Below are 26,448 nucleotides of genomic sequence, written 5' to 3'. Positions count from 1 at the left end.
ATATGCTGGCGGTTGTGGTGCCTCAGTGGACTGACTTAAGGAAAAGTTCTCTGGACTAGATGTCGCTATTGTAAGTAGGGGGTGACAGTTGCATTCGCCTCAAAGGCGTTTGGAAGTGTTGCACTGTATTGAGATTGGCAGTCAGTAAATCGCAAGGGGTTTGTGGAGATTAAGATTTATGTCGCCAACAATGGCTAAAAACTCGGGCTGTTTACGCGTTGTCACAAGTGTTGTCCAGTTTTAACGCCTCTACAGAGATCTCACATTCAAACGATCTAAAACATTCACGGAGGTAGCGTCCCTAGGATCACAGTGACATCCGTGTTGAGTTGTTGCACATATTTTGGACGCTCGATGTTGATAAACTGGCAGCTCTGAGGGCTGCGGAGAACCTGAAACCCAAATCTGATTGTGAATTCAGAGGCATATTTGAGAGACCCTTATGTTACAAGTGATGAGGGCGTGGTTAGTTGCCTGTGCAATACTTGGTTGGCGGAAAGCACACAGATGTTAATGTACAGCGTGGGTGCACTTTATTTTCAGTTTTCTATAACTTCATCTCACTCAAGCAAATTTGTATATGCTGCATGGCAACTGCTGGTATTCTGTAGTGAGATTTGGTCATGAAAGAAATTTGCTTCAACCAGTTACCAAATCAAATGGTACACAGATGAGCCACATCGCACTTTAAACCTGTGAGGAGGATGGACTCGTGTGGTACCCTGCCTCCAAGGCCATCTATTGTTTCATGGAACCCTAGGGTGGGTTGGGTGATCATGTATACCTAGGTTGAACCATTGATAACACCCGCTCCTTTGCGTGGTCTGTCTGATCACTTTCAATTGTCTGCTACCTGCCCGATGCTCAATACATTCTTCCAATAACCGGCAGTGTGTTGGTCTGCGTTGTTGTGCTCACGCAGTTTGCCACCGTCGCAACAATGGCGACAATGAAGCCTGAACTGTACAGGACCCTAAAGAACTATCTTTTTAAAAAAGGACGAAAGACATTTTTACTAATTGGCATTAGTAAAAGTGTTGCTTTCATGTGTGCTCGACCCACACCAGTATATTTCCGCCGGCATTACCGTGAGTAAGAAAGGAAAAGTAGCATCGTTTGCTCGTGTTAGAGAATAGCATTAAATTGGTACTGGTTGAACCATGGAATTTCGTTCACACAATGTTAAAATATTGTCCCTTTAGTACCCAGGTGGCTGTGATGTTGTTTTTCCGCGAATATACTTTTCCAGAAGCTCATACGATCAAACTTGAACCGTGTTAGTGTTAATGCAACTGTTGAATGGTGCTAGCAAACTTAAAAGTAAAACTTTTAGTGCAATGGTAGTGTGCTTATTTGACAAACAGCAGGGCTGAATAAGTCGGATTAGGCTAGTATGAACTAGACTAAAATATTGCCCAACATCACAAGCGCAACTTTGTGTCTAGATTGTTAACCCGAAAAAGCGAACGGATTAAGAAAAAAATAGATTTGTGTGCTTACTTTTCATTACAGATGCCAGAACAGTAGGAATTAACCCTTGTTATATGAATAACAGGGTAAAAAGGTTATGATGGATCCTGAAGGAAATTGCACCTGTAGTTTAGGTACGAGATGTTGCTTCGAGTGGTCAGTCCTGATGCTATCTTTTGGAAGCGTCTAACATTTTCTACTTTGTGAACAGAATGTGCCTGTCTCACTTATTTATGTTTGTGTGTGTTTTTTTTTCTTCAGAATTTTGGTAATTGTATGCATTAACTGATTTTGCGCGAGCCATTTGTGGACTCGCACCTACTGGAACCCTTGCCTCACTTTATTTCTTGACTAGTGTTGGTCGCCTTGATTTATCTCCTCGCAAGAGCTCGTATCACCCATAAGGATTCGTCCTATGCCATCACCGTATCCAGCAGCGTCTATGGATAGGCTGTGACACATCCAGTGCTTGCGTTTGTCTGAGCCCAAGAGCATCCTTGGTTCTAAAATGTTCTGATGCATGTTTATGGGGGCTAAGATTCAATGAAAACAGGCTGGCAGCGTTCGTGAGTAATGTTTTCATTATCTGGCAAAGGCATTTTGCCAAGTTCCTCACTATTGGACAGCGTTATAGATTACTCTCATACAGCCTTTTTTTCAAAATATTTTTTTCATTTACCAGCTTTGCTTTATGCATCCCAGCGTTTTTACTAAACCTCGACGGAGTTTCTGCACGCATTAGTTTTAAACAAGTTAATATTTCACTTGCTCAGTTGGTGCACCAGATGTGTGTGTGTATGTGTATATATATATATATATATATATATATATATATATATATATATATATATATATATATATATTGTGTTTTGAGGCGTTTGACATTTTTTGTCATGTGCTTGGTGGTTTACTTTATAGGCCAATACCTATACTTCTGTATATATTTTGCCTTTTCAACAGTGCCCCACAGCTGTACGTTTCCTAAACTTGTGTAAATGCTGTTTAGAGTGAAAACGTTTCATTATTAGTATCTCTGATTCTCTGAAGATACTTGCATCCGAGAGTTGTCTCCCTTGCTTGCCCCAGCGCAGCGTGTGGGGGGGCTCTGTGTGGGGGGGGCTCTGTGTGGGTGTGTGAGGGGGGGCTCTGTGTGGGGGGGCTCTGTGTGGGTGTGTGTGGGGGGCTCTGTGGGTGTGTGTGGGGGGCTCTGTGTGTGTGGGGGGGGCTCTGTGTGTGGGGGCTCTATGTGGGTGTGTGTGTGTGGCATTTGCGAGAGATTAAGCTATTGGCATTGTAAATGACAATGCCATTTATTTATCTGTTTTCCAAACCAACACATGAATAAAAATGTTGTCATTTACAATGCAAATAGCTCTAGCTTTTGCAAAGGCGAAACCGTTGCATTGTAAATGCTTGTTATAGATGGGTATAATAGGCGCTCCAGGTCATGAAGGGGGAATAGGATTATTTTTTAGGATGCTGTTAAATGCAGCATTCAGGTATGGTACCCAGATGCCTGGTTGGGGCAAGAAGCGATCACCCAGTATACCATCCATCCCCGTCGCCTTTTCTTTTTTTACTTGTTATACTGCTAGATGAGTTTCAGCTAAGGTAAATAGAGATGACCTTTTGACGTAGCAAGTCCACTGCTCTCTGCGGTGATTACATTTCCCATATCGGTACTATTAGCCCCAATGGGGGTAATTGCTAGGTTGTTATGTTCCCGATTGCCCTTATACAGACCACTGAAGTGTGAGACCCATGTTGCAGGTTTTATAGCCAATTCTAAATGATTGGCACTAGAAGAATTAACAGATATCAATTTCCAAAAAGTCTTATGGTCTCCCTTTTCTAGTGCTTCGGCCATTATCAACCACTGATCCTCCTCTCACTCCCGTTTGGGTTTACATTACGTGGTTTTATACCTATTTCTGACCTCTGAAATGTCGGTCTTAGGCCCACCTTGATAGCTCTTAGCAGTAGGGATTTTTCCAAACTGCAGGATTTTATATACCAGGAGGGGGTATTCCTCTGGAAAGCACCTCTTGTCTGCTACATCACAAAGCATGATCTTAGTATGCCCACAAGTTCACAATGGATAGAGACAAAGTTGATACTGCCTAAATTTGTGAGGTCTACCTGAGAGAGTTTGTGCACGAAAAGGCACTCTGCATGACCCACAGAGCTCTACACAACATGGGTCCAAGTAAAGTCAGAAACCTGTTGACCCTCTACGTCCCAAACAGGAGCCTGAGATCCGGATTCGAACGACTGATAAAAACTGCAAGAATCAGGAGAGCCAGGTGGGGAGGCCGATCCTTCACTCACCTGGTACCCACATTGTGGAACTCTTTGCCACACGAATCTCAACTCCTGACAAAGGAAGCAGCATTCCAGAAGTCGATCAAAACATGGCTGTTCAATCAGTACCACTAACCTACCTCTAGCCTTTGTTTAGCATTGGTCTCTTAGCGCTGGGAAGCCCTTGGGTAGCTACGCGCTCTACTAATCACTTAAATAAATAAATACAAATAAATAACCATGTCATGCTCTTGGTATCACAGTCACCATGACTGCCCATCTAATATTCTTTGCTTGTGGGGACAATTGGGGACATGGACACTACAGGTTCTAATTTTACATTGGTAAACGCAATCGTAGAGAAGGTTACGCTTAGTGGCTGGTGATCACTATCTGGTCTGGGACCCCCTTCATATGGTATAGGTCTGGCCATAGCTCGCTGTCCAGTAGTATATAGTACTAGTAAATAGTCTATTCGTAAAGTGCTCCAGCCTCTTTTAACCCCTTCGGCGCTGATGACGAGCTCAGCTCGTCATCAGTTGCGCCGCTCGCACGCTGATGACGAGCTGAGCTCGTCATCTAACGCGGCTTTTTAGAAAAAGCAGCGTAGCTGAAAATCGCCGCAGCGCGCATGCGGTTAAAGGTAGGACGAGGAGGGCAATCAGATTTTGTATTCCCATTGGCAACTCTCATGCCATGATCTTAATATTAGGTCCACAATTTGGGTGCCCACTTTAGTTTTTATCCTTTTCTAAAGGTCGAATGAGGGAGTCATGGGTGTTCTTATAGCTATCACATTGTTAGTTTATGGGGGATTACACCCAGCACTTGATGGTATTCAAGTGTTAATGTCGCCCGCTACAATCATTAGGGCTTTCCGATTGAACTGCCTCATCAAGGCATCTAACCTATCCACTGTTAAGGATTGGACGTTTGGGAGAACTGTCCTACTATAGATATTCACCATGTCTATATATCTTGGGCCTGTTTGGGTCGAGATTTTGATTTCATGGGCTAGTAAGTCCATAGAGTTGGATGGAACTGATCGAATAATGGGGAACAAATCCAGATGTAACCAAATTAGCAGCCCACCTGAGGGTCGACCAGCCAGGGAGAGGATTGCACTTTAGCTGAAGGTTCGAAAACCAGGTCGGTATGTTAAGTTAAATGCCCATGTTTCTTGAAGAAGTATAATATGATGTCAGTCAACAAACGAGCTTCACTCAGGGTCTTGAAGTTTGTCATAAAATACATATGGTTGATGTCTTTAACGAACTATGTAGATCTGACTTATCATAATACAGTTTTTTAAATGTCAAGTAATTATGAGCACCAATCAAGTGCAAAAATGTTTTGCCTGTTAACGTATGTTCCAACGGGGGTTTTGGGGTCTATCCTTTCCACTATTTTCCATGCTTCATTTTATTCATTGACAACAGCACAACATGGGTGCCATTTTAGGAGAAAACAAACAAACAAACACACACACACGCGTCCCCTTTCTACTGCTTTCTCGTATCGGACAGGTTTATAAACGGGACGTGTGCTGACTGATTCGGCCACTACACTTGCCAGAAAAGGACAGGCAGAGTACAGGTTAGTCTTCCTGAGTTTAAGTTTACTATCTTTTATGAGTTTTTCTTTAGGGTCAACCGACATAGCTTTTGGCTTATGGTGTACACAGTACGATTAACACGTGGGGTACACCTATCCTGTACTGTTTCCATGAACATGCTGGGAAGGCGGCGTTGAAGCTCGTCTTTCCTTTCTCTCTTTTTCATGCCTAACAGGGACAATGCCCTAGGGGATCGTTTTGGCCACTTTACAGGTTAGAGAGGTACTACACACGTGAATCAGGTCAGTCTTCCTAAGTCAGTGTTTCTTATCATTCTTGAACCCATTTTTAGTCCAAACCACAATGACTATTGACTTGTAGCATAACCCTTTCTCTTAACTAGAGAGGCACATTCACTCTTTTACTATTTTGTTAAATACGCTGAAAAGGCATCGATGATGCTTGCTTCTCTTTCAGTTTTTGTTCTTTTGATTACAAGGACACGTCTAGGTTTTCACTCTACACCGAGCGTACCTGACACCGACGAAGCTCTCGCAGTATTTCGAGGGGGCTTCCTCGCTTTGCCCCAGATGTGGGACCGCGGATGCGGACTTCGCCCACATGTTCTGGACTTGCACCAAGCTAGCGGATTACTGGGAGGCGGTAATGTCTTGCCTGAATGCTGTCACGGACCGGCAGATCGATCTTGACATGGGCGTATGCCTTTTGTTGTGGTTCCCTCACACCCCACGCAACCGAGTTACCAGCAAATTTTGCGACCTGGGTTTAATACTGGCTAAGCGGGAGATCTCCATGCATTGGAAGTCAATTCAAGGCCCCAGCTACCTGCGCTGGAAGACCACACTAGAGCGCTGGGCGAAAGCGGAGAGTACATTGCGGCTGCGACAGGCTAGGAGTCTTGACAATGACAATGCGCTGGAGGTGGCCAGGGCGTGGGAGGCCCTGGTGGTAGTGCTCCAATTGCCGGATGGCGACCAGAGCGAGGATGAGGGGGGGACCCCGAGGTGAGGGCACCGAACTTGGGATTCTCTACACTCCCCAAGGTGCACACACTAATTACACTCACTGCTGACTGATCTGGGGGGCGGGACTCTCCGTTGAGGGGGGCCTCTTACCCTCCACTGTGGGCCTTATTCAGGACGAGTGCTGTTAACACGTCATCGACTGGAAGGGGAGAGCACGACACACTGGCTACGGGGGGGGGGAATATGGGAGAGGGGGGGATTAGTTGGGGACTGTTCATCATAAAAGATGTCTTGTTGGAGCTGTGCCGTTTTATCGCATCGTTACCTGATGCCTGACTTGCTTTATCCTGTAATGTATCTTTCCACCTGATTGCCAATAAAAACCGTTTTTGCAAAAAAAAAGGACACGTCTAGGTCCTGAACATTTGTGATATATCCACACTAAGTTTTGATTATATTCTTTATCCATGAATGAAGTTCTTGTCCAATTGTATATGACATTTGTATAAACTGGTGTTGCCCAGTTTGAGTAAAATATGATTTACTGCTAGTCATGTACACTTGGCAACACTATAAGTACCTCGTTACATATGTAGCCCAACAACTCATATTATAGACTCAATGTGTGTTATGGGGCACAGTTATTTTCATCATATTTTCCTTTGTTTACCTTTTTGTTTAGCCTACTTGGAGCCCTTTTTTCTTTTGACTTGGATCGGAGTACACATTCTGCAAAACAGAATACCATTTCTCTTGCCTTAAGTGGACGATTTGGGTTCTGGTATGTAAGTGTCTTTCTTGAGTTTTTTCAAGACCTCATGGGGTTTTTGGTTACAGTGACTCTGTACTTTACTTACTAGATTTGCTTTTTTCTTTGTTTTTTATAAATCAGCCATGACTTTTAATGTGAGGCTGCTACATGAATTGCCTCCTGAAATTGAATATTCTTATCTATGTTTCGCAACTGACAACCTTTGAACTTTTTGGGGGGATGACAATATTATACTATTTCGTGTTCTATTCTATCAGATGGTGGAACGTTTCTTCACTATTCTCTAGACTTTAATCTGGAGTAATATATGTAAAGGCTCTCTTCACTGCACGATTCTGTACTATGCATGTGACACGCCTATGATTCACGATCTTGGGTTTGGCTTCTTCTTGCTATGGCTTTCTTTTGACGTTCTTTACGGACACTTTCACAGTTGTATCTATGTGAGGCTAACTTTTTAAAGTACTACAATTAATGACTATGCGCCAATGGGGACTCATCCTATACTTTACAGTCAATGTCTTTGATCAAGATTTATATGTTCCTCAATATATGTTTATTACAGTATACAGCCTTGAAAAAGTCACCCTGTGACGAAACACGTGTCGGCTGTTACCAAAGTATTGGAAACTGGATAGATGTAACCTGTTCATCATTAGGCTGTCATCAGTGTTTTGAGAACTAGATGGAAGTATCCTGTTCATCAATGTATTGAAAATTTTATAAAAAGACCTCAGAAAGAAGACTAACTGAAAATACTGGTACTAAGCTTCCTCCTTACTCAAGAAAATCTCTTGCTCTACAGACATTTACTTATTGGGTGGATACTACTTACTTTGTTTATACTTTAAGTGGAGTGCTGGGGTATTCCTTTTCGATACAATCGATCTGAACTGTCGGTCCCAAAAAGGCTTTCTCTGAAGAAGCCAATATGAGTTTGAACAGCATCTGGATTAAAAGGCTTAAGAATATCAGGGCACACTGAAGATGGCTCCAGGATTTCAGGCATGATGTTCAATTTTGGTTTTGAAGTCGCTAATTCAATACAAGCGCCTCCACTAATTCAAATACTATGCACATAACTGAACATACTGCCTCCAAAGGAGGGTCAGAAGGGGAGGAAATATCACCTTCTGTCAAGATTAAGAGCATTTTGAAGGTCTAGGTAAAGTCCAAGAACCAAGTGATACGGAGGGTGTCATTGTCCAAATCATCTTCCTTCATGTACTCTTAAAATCTGCATGTGTATTCATCAGATTTAGAGTTGAAGACCTTCTCAATTGAAGCAAATTTCCTGGCTCTAGAATGACACTCTGCCTAGGGCTAGTCACGGAAGGAGGATCAACTTTTTAGGAGGAGCTCAGAGGCTCAAAGGGTGGTGTGGGAAACGGTGCCATTATCATTTCCGAAGGCAAACTGGTCTGGCCCTTGAAGGCTTTGTCGCAACAGTCTATGGGGGAACAGCCAGATGGCATACCGTTTGGAGCAAACAAAATCATCAAACCAACAGTATTGGTCTCACATTTGTAGATTGACCTAGAGGGTTTTCAATATTAGGCTAGCTTCAGGGTTTAGCGGATGGGTAACTCCATTACAAATGTGATGGATATCCTGGCTGCCTTATTAAAATTATAGCATTTGTAACAGGGTGGACAGGATATCTATCACATTCGAGTCCCGTCTACCAAACTAGAAAACAGGCCCCTATTTTTACTTGTAAAAGACAAACCAATAGTCTTGATCCTGTGTTAATACTTTGTTCTTTTGTTACTAATGGATGCTTTCTTCTTCTCTGCACATACTAGTTCTTCAAGTGAGGCCACTGATCCATTATCTCATGCAGAAAACTCTCAATATGTGGAGGGTTGGTAGATGGAGCCATAAAATGAGATTTTATGTTTTTGTAAACTGGATTTGGCACTCAAGATTTTAAGGCAGAAATGGGCTTCGAGGAACTGCACTGCTGAGTCTCTAAGTGTTCTCAAGAGCAGGGCCATATCCTCAAGGAAGAAGAGGACAATTCCTACTTGTGGCATTTTTGGGTTATTACAGGAGGACCCCTTGGTGTGTAGTTCCCTGTCAAGGAGACGGTTTTGGGGTGTCCTTAGGGGCCATCACCAAGAACAACTTGGCCTCTCACTCCCGGATGGCCTTTGAGTACATGGAAGTGGAGACGTTTCAGGCCAAGAGGTCATGGTTGGGCCCGAGACACCACATGCAGCTGTCATGGGATGAGTGAAAACATATCATTTCAACACTGCCAATAAGAATTGAGCCATGAGACATTAGAGGGTGACAACCTGGTCACGTTTGAGACCGATAAGACATTTTTTGGGTAGACTCAGAAGAACTCTGGACCTGCGTCAGTTAGGAGTGGGAAACAGGAACTGACACCAGCACATCATACGACACAATATTTAGCCCGATGTGTGGGCCGAGCCACAGCTTGACAAACTGTTTATCATCTGCCAACATTAGAAAGCTACTGCTGGGGTAAGGTTTTCAGCATCCAGCCTAGTGCATGGAGGATATTTATATGGCAAGGAATCTGCAGGAAGAAACATCTGTCAGAAATCTTAACATGCACTAATTCACACACCACACTTTACTATTATCTCTCTGCCTTCTATAACGTTGACATTATTGATTATTTGATTGTGTTTGCTTCATGAATAGATTTCAAGTTCCTTGAATTGTAATTTATTTAATTATTTATATATAAATATGGACACTTTATATAGCGCTGGATGTGGCCTTGTGGATACTTCAAAGTTCTGCATTTCAAAATAAAAGTCCATCACTTTGGAGTAAGAGAAGTCCAATATTTTACAGGCATGAGTCTATTCACCATTTCTCACTCATTGCTAAGAATGAGTAATAATCTAGTAATAATCTAGTCAATGGCAAGCCTCACAAACTCCAGTTTCTTCAGGACCTGGCGAGGTGAGGCCACCCCAAGTAAATTTTGGGTGAGTGATTACATAATGAACATTAACTGAGCAATGACTCTGTGGCTGCTATATGTCTCATTACATATATGTTGTTTTCATATCTACACAATTGATATATGTGTCTGTCTTTACTATTTTTTGTGTTTTAGGAGCGGATTAATTTTTTACACACCATGACTTCATTTCCTACCACAAAGTATACACACGTATGGTAGGTTTATTGCTTTTGCATGGGATATACTTGGTACTTTTTATTATTTTTCACAGTTGCAGTAGTGTTACAACAGGTCCTGAAGAAAGCCTTTTAGGCTGAAACATGTCGACCAACTAACTCATCTTTGGATGGTAATATTTGGTTTCATCCATCCACACTCTGCTTTTAACCTTGTCAACATGGTGACCGCCAGAATAAAATTAGTCATTAGGCACCATGCTAGTCAATTTTAAATCACCACTTTCTATTTAGCACACACTTTCTTTGAGCACTGCAACTTTTTCATCTCCCACAGCTCATGATACACTGCTGTCTGGCTTTCCATCACTGGTGGATCCAATTCTAGAGTTCCCTCACACTCTCCCACGGTGAGGTACCTAGTGGATACCAGTTTGTATTCTAAAATCCCAGATGAGGATGCTCCGCCAATGGGTGGGCTGATGGGTTTACTTTTCCTATTTCTTGTTCTTCCCCCTTTTCCACACTTATAGTTCATACATACACTCTTCCAATAGAAAACAGACCCTTTCTAGCCAATATAGACAGATAGCACCCCTTTGTGTTTCTTACTAGTTAGATTAGGGGTAGGGTGCATATAGGTCTTTAATCTCTTTTTCCCCTCAGACCCTCTATTCACTGTTGTTTTTTGTAAATACAAACACTCCCCATAGACTGGTCTATTGCAAATTCATTAATACTTTCTTGTTTGACAGGTTGGATAAGTTGCACGGAGTAACACTACTAATGGGCCAACTACCGCAGGTAAATGTATGTATAGACCTGGCAAACTACAGTGAACGATTGGCCACCCAATGTGGTGTTGTTGTAAAGAACAGAGGACAGGTGCTTTGGACAGATGGGAGGTTATGCTGGTAGGCAGCTGCCTCTGGCATTTATGGGAGGGGCTAAAATAGCACTTTGGACAACAAAGTATGGGATTATTCTGGAGTAGATAATCCTGAAGACTTTATTGAATTCTCGCATTATTGCTATAAAAACGAATGGGTCATTACTAAAAAATAAAATAAAAAAATACCTGTGAAAATTCAGTAAAGCTTTTCATTTAAACCCAATAGTCTAAGACCTCATAAAGGTTCCAGGGGAATCAACATTCATGATATACCTTGAGAGTGAGGCAGACTGTGTAGAAATGTCAAATAGAGTGAAGAAATTACATTCTGATACTTCTATTTCCTGTTGTGAGAGAAAGGCATTTCAAATCTTGGTCCCCAGGGCCTCAGTGAGGCTCGGGGAAGGGGAATGCATACTCTTCTCCTCCCCTTTCAAATGGTGCTGGGACCCAGGGATGGGGTCCCTGGGCCATGATCTGCCCAGGGAGGGGGACTTTGCCCTCCATCCCCAATTATAAAAAGTTTCCCTTGGAGAATGGGGTCCCCGGGGCATCAAAGGAGCAGGGTCGTGTTCCACCCTCCTCTTTGTTGTACACGGCAACCTTTTTTGAAAACATATCTTTTTTTTGTCATCAAGGTGGGGTAGAGGCCCTCTGGGAGCCATCCATGAGAGCTAGGTATCCCTATCCTTCCCCCTTTATATCTTTAAAAAAACAAAAGATTCTCAGGGCAGGGGACCCAGTCCCCAGGTACTGTAATGGCTGCATGGAACATTTTATCTCATGTTGCAGGCAGTCAATCAGAGCACTCGCTCCTGCGAGAGCGAATTGGCCAAGCTCCTTAGGCCAATCAGAAAACACTATTTCTCAAAATTGGGTTTGAGGGTCTCTCGCGAGAGTCCCTCAAATCCAACCGTCCAGATATACAAATATATTTGATCCTTAATTTCTTTAAAACCACTCAACGGATTTACAACAAATCACCAAAAGCACGCTTTCTGGACCAAGATGTAGCTTCCTGCCAAATCTGGTGTAATTTAGTTTAGCAATTTATGCCATTTGCATTCCAAAATAAGTCTAAGGAAAATGCATGGGTAATTTGAGTTTTGGTACCCTCCCCCCCTTTCCTCAACACCGCTTGAAAGATCATCCCAAAACATTCTACGAAGAAACTTGCCAAAAAAGAGCACTTTTGTGGGAAAGTTTTGGGAATCAGGCTAAAAAGTCCGGGAAAGGAGAAAAAACATAGCAATTGGTTTGTTAACACTGACTCCAGTTCTTATTCCCCATTGGTTAGACGCTAACCCATATTGGGTCAGCATCCCATCATCCCAGTAGAACCCAATACCCATAGCGTATGAACATAGTGGTGAGTGCATACCAATGCAGTCCCTTACATTGCATTAGGGCCACATCATTGTACGCCCTGAATTCTGTCAAAGAAGAAAAGTTGAGAAAATGTGTTTAAAAAATGTCAAATAATTCTCTGCAGCAAAAATAAAGTGGAAGAGGCCGTCTCCTGAAGTGGACGAGGTCAAAACTTAAGACAACAATGCAAGACACTTCACTGAGACTGGCAGAGTGTAAAGGAACAGATAAATGACGTACAAATTCACGAATCATGAGAAGCAGTAATTATGCTGTCCAAAATAGTGTGTCTATAGTACTGAGGATTTTCTAATTAATTGTTAACATTACCAATACTGAGTAGAAAAAAACAAAATGAAAGATGACAATAGAGAAAGGCAATGGTATTTCAACATGTATGTATACAAAATGTTATGCCCACCTACATTTGTCTTTAGCTGCCACTTTGGTTAGTTTAGCTTTTGAATGCTTGATTGGATAACTTTCCTCTTCTGAGCTAATAACATTCTTTGATGCGGCTGCTCTCTGAAACATACAATACACAGAAAAGGACTAACTATGTAAGTTTATCATATAAATTCACAACATCTTCAATCACACGCATATGCACCACCATCGGGCATAAAGATTCATAAACCGACTAGAACCAATGAAAAGTGCAAGAACAAGCTCTGGTCAGGGTCAACAGAAGTGATAGTACCACACTCATGGTGCATCTATTTTTATTTCATAAGTCTGACCATCAGAGTTCTGCAACATGCCTGTAAAGTAAGTTTTTTAAAAACTTATTTCACAGGGCTCCGTCAACATTACATGAGGGCACAACAGGGACCGCAGTTCAGCATTTACCTTTTGAAAAAAGGCTTCTGGAATTGGAAAGGGAGTATTGTGCAAAATATATAGCAGTTGTGGTAGTGTCATCATTTTAAATACGGTAGCACAGCCCATTAATGAGAGTGGAAGTGTCCGCCAGTGTTGGCGATCCCTACTGAATCTGTCCAATTAAACGGACAGGCTTTGCGCATAGAAGATCTGGCCCTCCTGGTCATATACACCACCCGGTATTTAAACCCAGTCATCTCAATTGGGAGCTTGCATCTAGACATCAAGCAAGGTATTTCCCCACCAGTGGGAACAGCAGGGACTTGTCCCAGTTTATAGGATATCCAGAACAATTCCCAAATATGCGGAAGCTCTCCAAGATTCTATCAATGGATTGCATCAAACTTGTGACATATAACAGAAAATCGTCGCATATAGTAAGATTTGTTCATTTCACTCCTCACCCACTGGTATACTCCATATTAGGGTATCTTGATGTACCCAGGCCGCCAATGGTTCAAGGGCCATGGCAAAGAGCATAGGGGACAATGTGTACCCCTTACCCGTCTCTTTCCAAATGGGGAACGCCGGGGCAACGTGCCATTAACTCGCACTTGAGCCAATCGCTGAGCATATAGGAGTTCAACCAATCCAACTAATTTAGGCCCAAAGCCAAGACGTTTTAGGAAAGCAAAGAGATAGGGCCATTCCATGCTATCAAATGCCATTTTTGCATCCAGGGACAGAAAGGCCGCCGGGCCAGTTAAAGCAGACTCTGTTACATGTAGAATCCCAAACAACCTCTGCAGGTTCAGTCTAGTCCCTTTATGAGGCATAAATCCGGACTGATCCGGATGAATATGTGAGGTGATCACTTTGCGTAAGCACAGGTATAATGCCTTGGCAAAAACTTTGGCCTCGCAGTTAAGCAGTGAAATAGATTTTGGATGACCCACAATCTGTTGGGAGACTTATCCTCTTAGGGAAGCACCGCGATCAATGCAGTTCTTTGATCTACGGATAGGGTGGCATCTGTCCTGGCCCCTTGAAATATATTCAAATGTTCTTCTGCTATTTTATCTAACATACATTTAAATAATTCAACAGGCAGGCCACTCTGCCCCACCGCTTTCCCATAAGGTAGGGCGCACGCCGCTGTGCTGCCAGCTGCGCTTATTTCTTCTACCGTCACGTCACCTTCTAACATTTCTTTGTCTCCTGCCGCACACTGGGTGTGGGCTACATCCCTTAAAAAATCCAAAGAATCTGTCTCTGCTATCTCGGATGTATATGTCTATAGTGTCTCATAATAGGTTGCGAACGCCTCAGCCATCTCATTTTCAGTGGTGTGCCACTTCACGTCCCCATCCACTATGTCTGGGACCCATCTACTACTCGCATCTCTTTTATCGAGCCACGTCAGCAGTTTATTGGCCTTATCTTCCTCACGATGCTGGCTGGCGAGAACCTGAGCCCTGGTGCTATCCTCCAGTAACACCAGCAATCCCTGCTGGCACAATCTTTAAATGATGTCCCAGCCCGGGCAAAGCCGTCGCCCCCCCTCGCGATACAAGACTCCAAGCGAGTGATATCACTCTCCAACATCAGGCTCTTCAGCCTCTTCTCTTTCCTAATCACTCCCACCTGGGCTTGGGCATGGCCCCTGATCACCGTTTTAAACGCCTCCCACAGTGTTAACAGCAAGCTCACTGACCCCAGGTTTTACATAAAAAATAACTCTGTCCGTTTCCTCATACTTAGTTTAAATTTCTTATCCTTAAGGAACCACAGGTCGATCTTAGTAGGTAAAACATAATCTCTCACCGGACCTTCTAGTATTGCCTCAACTGGGGAGTGATAGGATACTCCATGTACTACAAGTAAGGCCTTCTTAAAATCCCCCAGGCAGTGAGTCTGTGTGACCATATAGTCAAACGGGTGAGGCTCCCATAAGCCGCTGACGTGGTGAATTGTTCGATTTCAGGGTGTTGATAATGCCATATATCAGTCAAACCCATCACCAGCAAAAAGTCCTGTAGAGGGAGGGCCTAAACCCTCCCAGAAGAGCTCTTTTCCTAACATCTAATTCAATGGGACCACATCATTCATGTCACCTCCCAAAATCAATCTACCCTCGGAGAGCTCCAGAAGCAGCAAGCCCAACAGATCAAATGTAGGGGCCTGTAGCTGGGGCGGAACTTAAACCGAGCAGAGATTAATAGTCTACCCATCCCATTGGGCACTCACCGCCACAAATCAACCCAGAGGATCACTCTATATTTTCGTTTGGGTAAAAGGCAGCGCGCTCTTTCACAGTACTCCCACACCCCTGGACCCTGTAGTGTAACCCGCATGTGCTACCAATGTGTATCCAAATCTGTCAAATGCTTTACAATGATTCCCCGGCAAGTTTGTTTCTTGTAATAAGATAACATCCAGGGCATCCCTCTTAATGAATTGCAAAACCCCTCTTCTCTTTATCATGGAGGCCATTGACATTTCAATACCATACTTTTAACAGTTGCGCTTGAGTCCTAGACATAAGTAACCAATGGCACATTCTCCCCTTCGGATCCTCTCAGAGTAGACAGTGAGTGACTGCCTCCCCTTGTATCTATCCTTTTGTGAGACATTGGCTCCACACACACCACAACTGAGCACATACATTCCAAAATGTGACACTGCAATTAGAACTCAACTTTCCCCAAATATAACACTCTTCTCCCCTGCTAGATGAGTCCTGCATTCCTCAATTGCCACACTGGCAGAGCGCCTGTCGCCTTGACAATAACGTTCACTTAAAATAAGAGGGGGTGTCTCAGCTTCGCCACGGCAACCTGTAAAGAAAAATATACATGGCATATACCGGTTTTACGGTTCTATACTGGAATTCCAAGTTGCCCTTGAGTCAATTAGTGTATTTTGAGATGTACCAGGAGTCTCTACATGCATCTGTGTGCAGAGGCGGCTGGCATGTAAAGAGGGTAGAGGGGCAAGGAGGAAGCAAAGTAAGTTAACAAATAAAAAAATATATACTTCCCTTCGAACCTGGCGTGACGTCCTCCTCGCTCGGGTCCAGGAAAGCAAGCAGGATCCAAAGCAGCGGGACCAGGAAGCTTCAGTAACCCTCTCTCGCAGCTCACGATGTTAATGTTAATGTTGCTTTTAAAGCGCAATCAATCATCCTGGATAGGATATCACGGCGCTATGATTTCTGTGGTAAGCAGTGGGTTAATACTGGAGTTATATAGAGTTAATCATGTTTAGGAAAAATAATGATTTTCAGTTTTTTTCTGAAAGTCGGGTGGCAGTCCGTGAGTCTGAGATCCTTGGGCAGGTCGTTCCATCTGGTTGCTGCCAGGTGGGAGAAAGCACGTCCTCCCATCCTGGCTCTTTTCACTCGGGTTGTTGTTGCTCTTGCTGCTGATTGAGAGCGGAGGTTCCTAGTGGGTGCATAAAACTTGATCTTATTTTTTAAGATATGGGGGCCGGTGTTATACAATGCTCTGTGTGTTATGCACATCATTTTGAAAGTGGCTCTTTGTCTCATTGGGAGCCAATGGAGCTCTTTTAGGCAGATCTTGGCTGGGTCGTATTTTCTTCTGTTGCAGATTGCCTTTGCCGCTGCATTCTGTACTAGTTGCAGTTTTGTAAAGAGGTAGTCTGCCATACCCACAAACAAGGAGTTTCCGTAGTCCAGCCTGCTCATCAGCAGTGACTGGACTAGAATCTTTCTACATTCAATGGGGATCCAGGGAAAGACTCTTTTGAGCATTTTCAGTAATGCGAAACCTTTCCCGCAAATTATTGACACATGATTTTTCATAGACAGGGTGTTATCAATAACGACTCCTAGGTTCCTTGCTGTCAATGTTGGATTGGGGGGGTACCCAGGGCAGTGGGCCACCAGCACAATGCGGTCTCTAACCCAGCTGTCTTAAGACAGCTGGGATAGAGAGGTTTACACTACGCATGTCTAGCTGGCCGTTGCAAGATGGCTGGCTAAAAAGACATGCGTTATTTAAACCTAAGTGCCCTGCCTATCACTGCTTTCTCCTGTTGCCTGGCTAGCAGCAGCAGAAACTAGAAAGCCCCGCCCCCCCATCCTGACATCCGGCTCAGGATGGGGTTTAAAAACTAAAATAATGCTAAATTAAGTTTATTACCATTTTATTTTTCCATATTTGAGGTCAATTTGGTTAGTTGGACGACACTCCTCCGCCTTAACAGAGAAGCCGCCCGGTCTCTGCGTAGATACATCCTGCTTTCAATTCTCGCCAAGTCTCTTGCCCAAGCCCTATAAGATCTACCTTCAGGACAGGCTTATGTATACAGTAGTTCAATACCCCATCACCTCGTCACACTGTCTTTGAAGTATCCCCCTCATTTTGCCTTTCCTGTGGCTCCTCCACCGCCTTGTCTCAGTCTGGCCCGCTGCCGCCCCACCTCGGTCCCTTCCATCCGTTCTGGCCAGCCACACGCCATCCCTCAGCCATTCCAAGGCTTCCTCCTGGTATGTGAAGTGCCAGGTCATGCCCTTTGCTATCACTCGAAGCTCTGCCGGGAAGAGCATCATGTGTTTGAAATCATGTTCTTTGAGTTCTCTCTTTACTGCTTCAAAGCTACGTCGCTGGCCCTGGAGTATAAAGTCGGGGAAGAAGCGAATCAGGGCATTTTCATAATGGGGATCTCTCCTTGCTGCTTGAAGAATTGCACCCTTGTCACAATATTTAAACATCTTGCCAGAGAACAATTTGGACAATCTTTTAGTTCACAGAGTGTTCAGTATAAAAAATCCTCCAGGAAGAGATCTACACTGGGACTATCCACTCCATCTGGCACCCCCACAACCCTGATTATTTCTCCTTGTCCTTTCTTCTTGGTCTTCGAGATGTGTTGCCATAGTTGTGGCCTGCTGTGTTAAGGACTGAACTTGTGTCTCTAAATGCTTTGTTGTGGACTGAAATTGGAGTATCAGGACCTTCGCCGTTGTTACTTTTTCACTGAGTTTTTGAAGTTCTGCCCTGATCAGATTGACCTCTATTGTCATTCGGTCTATTTTGGGCTCTAGAGTGCCCTTCACATATTTTATCACCGCATCATTGCCTCTAACAAGCGTTCTAGAGCTGCGCCTCCCTCTGTTGCTACTGAAGCTTTCGGGGCCGCATAGTTGGGCATTTTATTCATCTGGGGAGCCCCAAGTCCCCTTTGGTTTCACCATTCTGATGGGGTTCAACTTTCTGAACTTTTTCCGTCGACACTTCTTCCGACTTAGGCCTGGTGAATTTCTGCCTAACGCTTGTTTCAAAGCCCGCCGGGCATCTCACAGACTCTGAAATTCACCACCGCAACCCAGGCCCGGGCTCAGCCACACAACATACCTCACTTTTGTGTTAGGGCCTCAAAGTCTACCTGCTCTTCGGTGAACTCTGGGCCTGTGGTAGTACTAGGCCCCAATTCCTACAGGCCGCGGCATCACATTCTCACGGGGCCCCCCAGAGCTGACAGTAGCAAGATGCGGCAAGTGTGACAATCACCACAGAATTGGGCTCAGCAAAACTACAAATCTCTCCTCTGCGTCAGGTCCAGAGGTCTGCCAGCCCTGGCAACACTTCGGACCTATGGTCATACTAGGCCCTTATTCCTCCAGGCCAAGGCGCCACAGTCTCACACGGCCTTCAGCGCGGCCAGCAAGAGGCCTCAGGTGCGATAATCACTTCGATACCCAGCCTCCTGCTCAATCAGTGCAGTTCTCCGCGGGCTGGTTTCACTCCCATTCAGCTTGTCAGCCCTTCATGTTGCCAATGCAGTCATCACAGTCCACGGGGCCTCCTCGCCTGCCTCCGCACTTTTACCCAGGTAGGCCCGGTTCTCCCACTGCCAGCCAACGAGGTCACCTCACAGCTGTTCACCGGTGCCTGGGCTCTCCAGAATTATCAGTCCAACAATCTGCGGCTCATAGCCAAGCACAGCCCCTCCGCAGTTCTGCGGTCACACAGCTACACGCCCCACAGGCCCTTAAACTCTGTGGCCCACCGATCTCACCTCTGCACTTGGAGAAACGAAGGAGTATTATCGGGGGGGGGGGGGAGGGGATGATTGTAACAAAGCCCTGGGTGAAGTCTCACCACACGTCTGGTGTTGTGGGTTCTCGCAATAGCAGATATTGTCCAGATCGAACGGCAAAGTAGCTTACAGAGCATAGCTCAGCTGGTATGTGGCCATCTTTGGCAGAGGCCAAGCCACGCCACCTCAAGTTTTTAATCAATATTTTTAGGTTGCGCCTAGGCAGCACTTGCGCTGTCTCTTTAAAAACCTGCCGTATTCAGGATATGGGCTGGAAGCCCCTCCCATCTTTTCTAAGCCCCTGCATCTTTTTTAATAACTCCTCTTACTGTCCTTGGGCTTTTCGTTGGTGAAATTGCCGACTAGTCCCTCCTTTTCAAATTTTGTAACCTCCCATACGGACTGCCCCTTTTACATGGGCTTTTACGCTGCATGTTATGTTAACACTTGTAAGCACTCTTGTTTTTAGCTGTTCTCAAGAAGTGCTGGTGCTCAACTGTCCTCGAGCAGTGTTGGCGCTCAGGTGATGACTGCCTTTCCTTTCTCGTTTTTGCTGTCCTCGAGCAGCACAATGGCTGTCTTTCCTCCTTTATTGCATTTCCTCCAAAGCAGCCTTTATTTATTTAATAACACCGGCGCTTTCAAACCACTCCCACCTCCCAACACAACATGCCCGCACCTTTATTTATTTAATAACACTGGCGCTTTCAGACCCACAGCTATCCTGGCCAGCGGAGGGCGTGACCGGGGCAATATTGCCAACACTGAGGACCAGGATTCTGGTTTGACGGCAGGGGAGTGTGCCTGAGGGGGGACCCCCGTGGAATTACACACAACATAACTGTTGTTGGCCTAACGGGACTCCAAAAAACAGCATAGGAAGGCCGTTGGACATGGGGAAAGACAGGCCCCTTGGAGGCGCCCAAACAAACAAAAAAATGCAATATATGGTTCCGGGTCTGGCGGTGGCAGACCGCCACAGAACAGACCCAGACCAAGGAACTCATCATGACGCAGCAGCCCGAGACAAGGCCGACATACTGGATGCAATTCATGACTCCAGAATGGCGCTGGAAACCAAAATGGACGGAATGGCCATGGACATCAACCACCTGCATCTCGATCTCAGAAAGGTGGCGGATAGGGTTACCACTACCGAAGGTGCCCTGAATGCTTTGCAGACAGAGGTCTGTCAGCTAAGGGAAACGGGGACGGCCCTTCGGAGAGGAACAATCTCCGCTTTTTGGGATTCCCGGAAAAGGCGGAAGGGCCGGCGGCGGACCTATTCCTGGAAAACTAGATTTGCACAACATTTCCAAACCTTCGACTTTCCAAAATGTTCACTGTAGCGATGGCCCATAGGTCTCTTGGGCCGTCGCCGAAATCAGGAGCCCTGCCCAGAGCCATGATCGCTAGATTGTTCAACTTTAGAGACAGGGACGTGATCTTGCAACATATCCTACTAATGGACCGCCTACATTCGAAAACCAGGATATCCACATCTTCCCTGACTACACGAAAAAGGTGCAGGGCATGCGTAATGGCTTCCTGGGTGTAAACCGTCGGATGCGGTAACTCAACATTAAATATAGCTTAATGTTTCCGGCCAGCTTCGAGTACAGTATGAAGGCAAGGTGCATTTCTTTGATAACCCGGCGGAGGCAACGGACTGGATGGACTCGCTGGGCTTGGCCAGTCAAGACCAAAACCACGGCTGGCAGGAACAGAGGAGGCAGAGTGGTTGACAGCGGAACCGACAAAGACGCGATGAGGAACAACGGTCGAGAATCCAGTGGCTGACGGATGGAGGACGTATCATGGTGGGACCAGATGGCACACTCCTCACAGAGCGGGAGGCGATTCAAACACAAAACCAGTTCTTTCTGCTATGCTTGGTACAAGAAACACAATCGGAACTGGGGGGTGCCACCTGCCCGATGGGTGAGGGCCTGGCGATGGCTGACTGGCGGAGTAGGAGCTGTGATCGAGGGGGTCTGGGTCATGGACACTGTGAGTACATGCTCTGCACCGAAGGGCACTGGACTTAATTGAGGGACTTGAGTGGGAGGGCCAGGAGCCCGGACACATGGGTGGGGGGGGATTGGGAGAAACGTTTTTGAGGAGGTCACACTATATCGCTACTGTACCCTTTTGGAATGGCCGGCTGTAGTGTGCTGAGGTGACCCGGCTAGACCATTGGTTGGGCGGGGCCACACGGTGCCAGTCAGTCGGTTACATTTTGGTGGTTGAAAAGGGGGTTTCTTAACTTGGGAACTTAAGGGCTTTGATAATAGTTACTACAAGTTGGGTGGGGTGAATTAGGGGGCGGGTAGTACTTTGGGGCAGGGTTCTGAGTCCTCAGACCCCAATTGGGTTGTGAGAATGAAGTGCTACTGCCTGTTTGCTAGGGGTTTACACTTTGGTTCTGTTGGGGATGATGCCGGGTCTGGTGTTTGTTGTACGGGTAGAGGTCCGAGAAGATCATATTATGGGAGGTCATGCTACAAAGCGGTAGTGGGTCCTCTACAGGACTATTGGGCGCTACGCCATGCACAGCTGCGGACTCATGCAAGGTGACACACAGAGGTATAAACTACTGACGTGGAATGTTCGGGGGCTGAATAATAGGGTCAAAAGGATCCGGGTGGCAACCTATCTTAGGCGCTATGGGATAAGTATAGCTCTGCTTCAGGAGACGCACTTATGGGGAGATTGTCTTAAATATGTTCAACGAAGATGAAGGGGTCAGCTTTTCGCTACCTCCTACTCAGGGTTTGCCAGGGGCGCGCGCTTATATGGGTGGAACCTGGGGTTCCCTTTAAGGCTTTGCACACAAAACAAGATCCTGAGAGGAGGTTTGTGACGGTGGAAGGGACGCTGAATGAGCGTAGTGTATGCGTAGTTAATATCTATGCCCCGAATAGTGATGATGGGGGGGTTTTAAATCGAGTCTTGGGGCAGTTGGATCTAGATCCAGACACGGAATTGATTATGGCAGGAGATTTTAATTGTGCCCTTGATGGGGAATTAGATAGGCACCCCCCAAAATTAGATGCCAAACCCAAAACCAGAGAAGCGATGGGCCCGATGCTTAAAAACGAGGGCTTATTAGATATATGGCGACACCTTAATCCAGATCGTCGGGTGTACTCGTGTCACACACCTGCTGCCAATACCTATAATAGACCAGATTACTTCTTTATCCAGCGGGCAGCGGCGCATCGGATAGCGGAGACGCAATATCTGGCCCGCTATTTGTCCGACCACTCCCCACTACTAATAACGTATTCGCTGGGCCGACCACGGTCCAAGATACCGCTATTGAGGCTCAACACTGAAGCTTTTGGGGACCCAACCTATAAGGACGCATATCGAACGGGCTGGAAGTCTATTTTGAGACAAACTGGGGCTCTGCTAGTACCAGGCCGATCGAATGGGATGCAATGAAGGTGGTGGTACGGGGGGTATGCATGTCTACTGAGTTGGGGGTTAAAAAAGTGCTGGAACGAGATCTACGCTGGCATGAGGATCACTTGGCGGCTCTGGAGAAGGAGCTTCCCACGAATGAGGAGGGGTCGCCTCAATGGGAGGACATGCGACGGAAGATTGGGGACATATGGGTCTCATTGGGCAAATTAAATAAAAATGTGAGCAGGCGTCGCTGGTATACAGAAGGGGATAAGGCGGGTCGGTTATTGGCGCTAAAAAATTACCTTGGCCGGGTGGTCAATACGCAACACGAGATTAACAAAACATTATGGACCCACTTATGTAGAATAAACTCTGAGCCCGACGCCCCTGTGCCCCCGAGGTGGTGGAGACTTTTCTGGCAGGGTTGGAACTGCCCTTTATGGACAAGGAGAGTCAGGAGGCTTTAGGAGCCTCCTTTAGAGGGGAGGAGATACAGGCTGCGATCGCCCATCTGAAAACTGCTAAGTCCCCTGGGATGGATGGCATGGCGGCGGAACTGTATAAGGAATATGGAGGGGTCCTGTTCCCTAAATTATTGGAAATCATGGAGGAGGCCAACGAGTGTGGACAGCTCCCAGATTCCATGAGGGAAGCGTTGATAGTAATGATCCCCAAACCGGGAAAGGATCCCCTGCTCCCCAGTTCCTATAGACCAATTTCAATGTTGAATGTGGACCTTAAAATTATCAGCCAGGTGTTGGCCAATAGGCTCCTTCCATATCTACGGCAACTGGTTCATGAAGACCAGTCCGGATTTATACCGGGCAGGAACACGCTGCGGAATATTCGTCGCCTCGCCCATGTTATGCAATCATTGGAGGGACAGGCCCAACAGAGCACCTTAGAGTTCCTAGATATCGAACAAGCGTTCGACTCAATCAGGTGGGACTATCTATGGCAGGTACTTCTAAAAATGGGCCTGGGTGAGGGTTTCGTCAACTGGGTAAAATTGCTCTATGCCCATCTGGTGGCGAGGGTTCGCAAAGGACGGTATGTGTCGGATATAATACCCATAGCAAGGGGAACGCGGTAAGAGTGCCCGCTCGACCCCTTGCTATTCGCCATGGCAATGGAGACATTGTTCTGCCACCTCCGCGGGGTACTTGAGGGACAGGGCATACGGATTGGGGGTTCGGAGCATGTCGTATCCCTGTATGCCGACGATGCGCTCACATACCTGACTCGGCTGACCCAATCCTTACCAACCATGATCGCTGCACTAGGCCGGTTTGCTGCCGCCTCTGGGCTTTCTGTCAACAAAACGAAATCTCAGCTTTGCGTGATTGGATCGGAGAGTGACTGGGAGGTAGCCCAGTGTCCGGTGATGGAACTTCCTTGGGCAGGGGACACACTCCGATATCTGGTGATATGGATCGGCAGGACTGAGGTAATATTTTATCAACATAACATGGGGAGGATTATCCGTGGCCTACTGGGCAGTATTGCCTTTTGTAACACACTTAACCTCTCCCTAATGGGAAAGATCGCCTTGATAAAGATGGTGGTCCTGCCTCGATGCCTCTATACAATGCTTGGCTCCTTTTTTGAACTCCTGCACAGAGTATTCAAGGAGCTGGATGCACTCCTGGTCCTATTATTGTGGAATGGGAAGAGATTCCGGGTAAGTCTTGAGATCATGAAGCATAGGTGGGGCAAAGGGGGGCTAGAGGTCCCAGGTTGAGAACTTTACTATTTTGCGGCGCAATTGCAACATGCCCTAGCATGGCTGGACATGGACCCCTCATGGGAGAGGTCAATACTAGAGGACACTTATGGGGATCGACAGCTAAGAGAGCTTCTCTGGCGGGCGGGGGGCAGAGTCCTCCATTGGTGAGACTCGTAGCGGCAATATGGAACCGGGTGGTACGACGCCTGATTCGGGGTCGGCTGTTTGCCTCGGAGGCGGACTTCTGGCTCATGCCTCCCTTTGCTCACATAGACCAGGTTATGTCCACGGATAAATGGAAAGATGGGTGCTGCCTGATGCTATCCGACTTTTACCCGGACAATAAATTAATTACGTATCAAGAGACGGTGAGTAATTTTTAGCTGGGATCGGGGCAGTTTTTGCAGTATGCTAAGATAGCGTCAACGGCACAGCACCTATGGCCCTCGTTCCCAGAAGCCCCAGAGCACACTCACACCCTGGCCACTATGGGGTAAAAGTTTGTTACTCACCTCTACAGGGCATTAAGAGAGGATAAGAAGGATAGCCCCTTAAAAATAGAAGATAATTGGCAGCAGGTGTGTCCGTAGGAGATTACACCTCTAGACTGGGAAAAGATACACAAAGGGGTCCGGAAGGTATCAGTGTGCAATCGCTTTAAACAAATTCAATATAACATAATACATATGACCTATCTCTCACCCAAACGGCTTCAGGCCATTGATAATTCCAGAGACCCACACTGCCCCAGATGTTTTAGTGCTCCGGCGGATTTCCCGCACCTGGTGTGGACGTGCCCAACGATCCAGAAATATTGGCGGACGGTCCTAGAGGACCTGACCAGGATAACGGGATGGGTAATTGACCTGGACCCGGGCGCTTGCCTGTTAGGCTTGATTCCGCGAGATCCTAGGCGCAAGACTAGTAGGTGGTTCCTGGTTCTAGGCCTCGTTATAGCCAAAAGGCGTATTGCGATCCATTGGCTAACCCAACAGGGGCCACTAGTGGCGAAGTGGAGAACAGATCTGAGGGAGTGGGCACTGGCAGAAGAAGTGCATATGCGTAACACCAGGAGAGATAACAAACTACCTGAAGGGCTGCTGGCGTGGGGAGTGATGATCCAAGAGATAGCGGGACACACCGCACAATCCACACAAGCAAGTTCAGAGCTGACGCCTTCTGCAGGGGGACGGCCCCAAGTTCCAGGAGGCAGACACAAGGGGACCCAGTACAGACAATACAATGCATAGACCTCAAGTTATCCAGACCTGGCGGGGGGACTGGGGGGCGTTGGGAGGGTTTGGATGGGAAGGTGTTCAGGGGGGGGATTCAAAGGGGGTTGGAAGGGGAGGGGGAGTTAAGTTGCGGTTAAGTTCTGATGACGTTCATAAAAATGAAAAGGAACATGGGAAAGGAGGACTCCTCCACTGGCACGATCTGTGGTCTAATTCCTGAATTGTATTATTACGAAAACGTGCTCCACCTCGGCTGAGGCGGAAGAGAGCAATGTTGATCATTGTATATTGTCTGCGGATATGGAGGAACACCTAATAAAGAAATTTAAAAAGGGGAAAAAAAAGTTGGTAGTAACCCATGCGCAAATGGGTAGGGGACCCCTTCCCTTATGTGAATGTTTGTAAAAATATTTTTAAGACCAGGCAGTGGTCCCAGAGACCACTGCTTACTCTTAAAAAATGAAAACAAAACTTTTCTTTTTCTAAGGCATCCCGTTTTCCTTTAAGGAAAAAAGGCAGCATTTCAAAAAAACTAAAAAAATTGCTTTATTGAAAAGTAATGAGACATGGTGGTCTGCTGATGTCAGCAAGCCACCATCCCTGTGATTTTTGCGATTCCCAGTGGGTCGCAAAGAGGGTACTACTGCATGAATATTAATGAGTTGGGTCTAGTTGTGAACCACCAGGAATCGCAAAATGTGTTAAACACACATTTGTATAT

The 26,448-nt window shown here is 45.9% G+C and overlaps 1 protein-coding gene across 3 annotated transcripts in view; it reads right to left on the bottom strand.

The window, feature by feature from the left end:
• SETDB2 (SET domain bifurcated histone lysine methyltransferase 2) overlaps window positions 1-26,448 on the bottom strand; it is a 545,734-nt gene that overhangs the window by 154,309 nt on the left and 364,977 nt on the right. For all 3 annotated transcript variants that reach the window (XM_078657342.1, XM_078657343.1, XM_078657344.1), the window contains one exon: window positions 12,893-12,992. In XM_078657342.1, coding sequence (XP_078513468.1) covers window positions 12,893-12,992 — 100 coding nt within the window. The remainder of the gene's footprint in view (window positions 1-12,892; window positions 12,993-26,448) is intronic.

The sequence above is a fragment of the Lissotriton helveticus genome, chromosome 8 (assembly GCF_964261635.1).
Source record: "Lissotriton helveticus chromosome 8, aLisHel1.1, whole genome shotgun sequence".
Lineage (NCBI taxonomy): Eukaryota > Metazoa > Chordata > Amphibia > Caudata > Salamandridae > Lissotriton > Lissotriton helveticus.
This window is presented reverse-complemented; position numbering and strand designations above follow the sequence as displayed.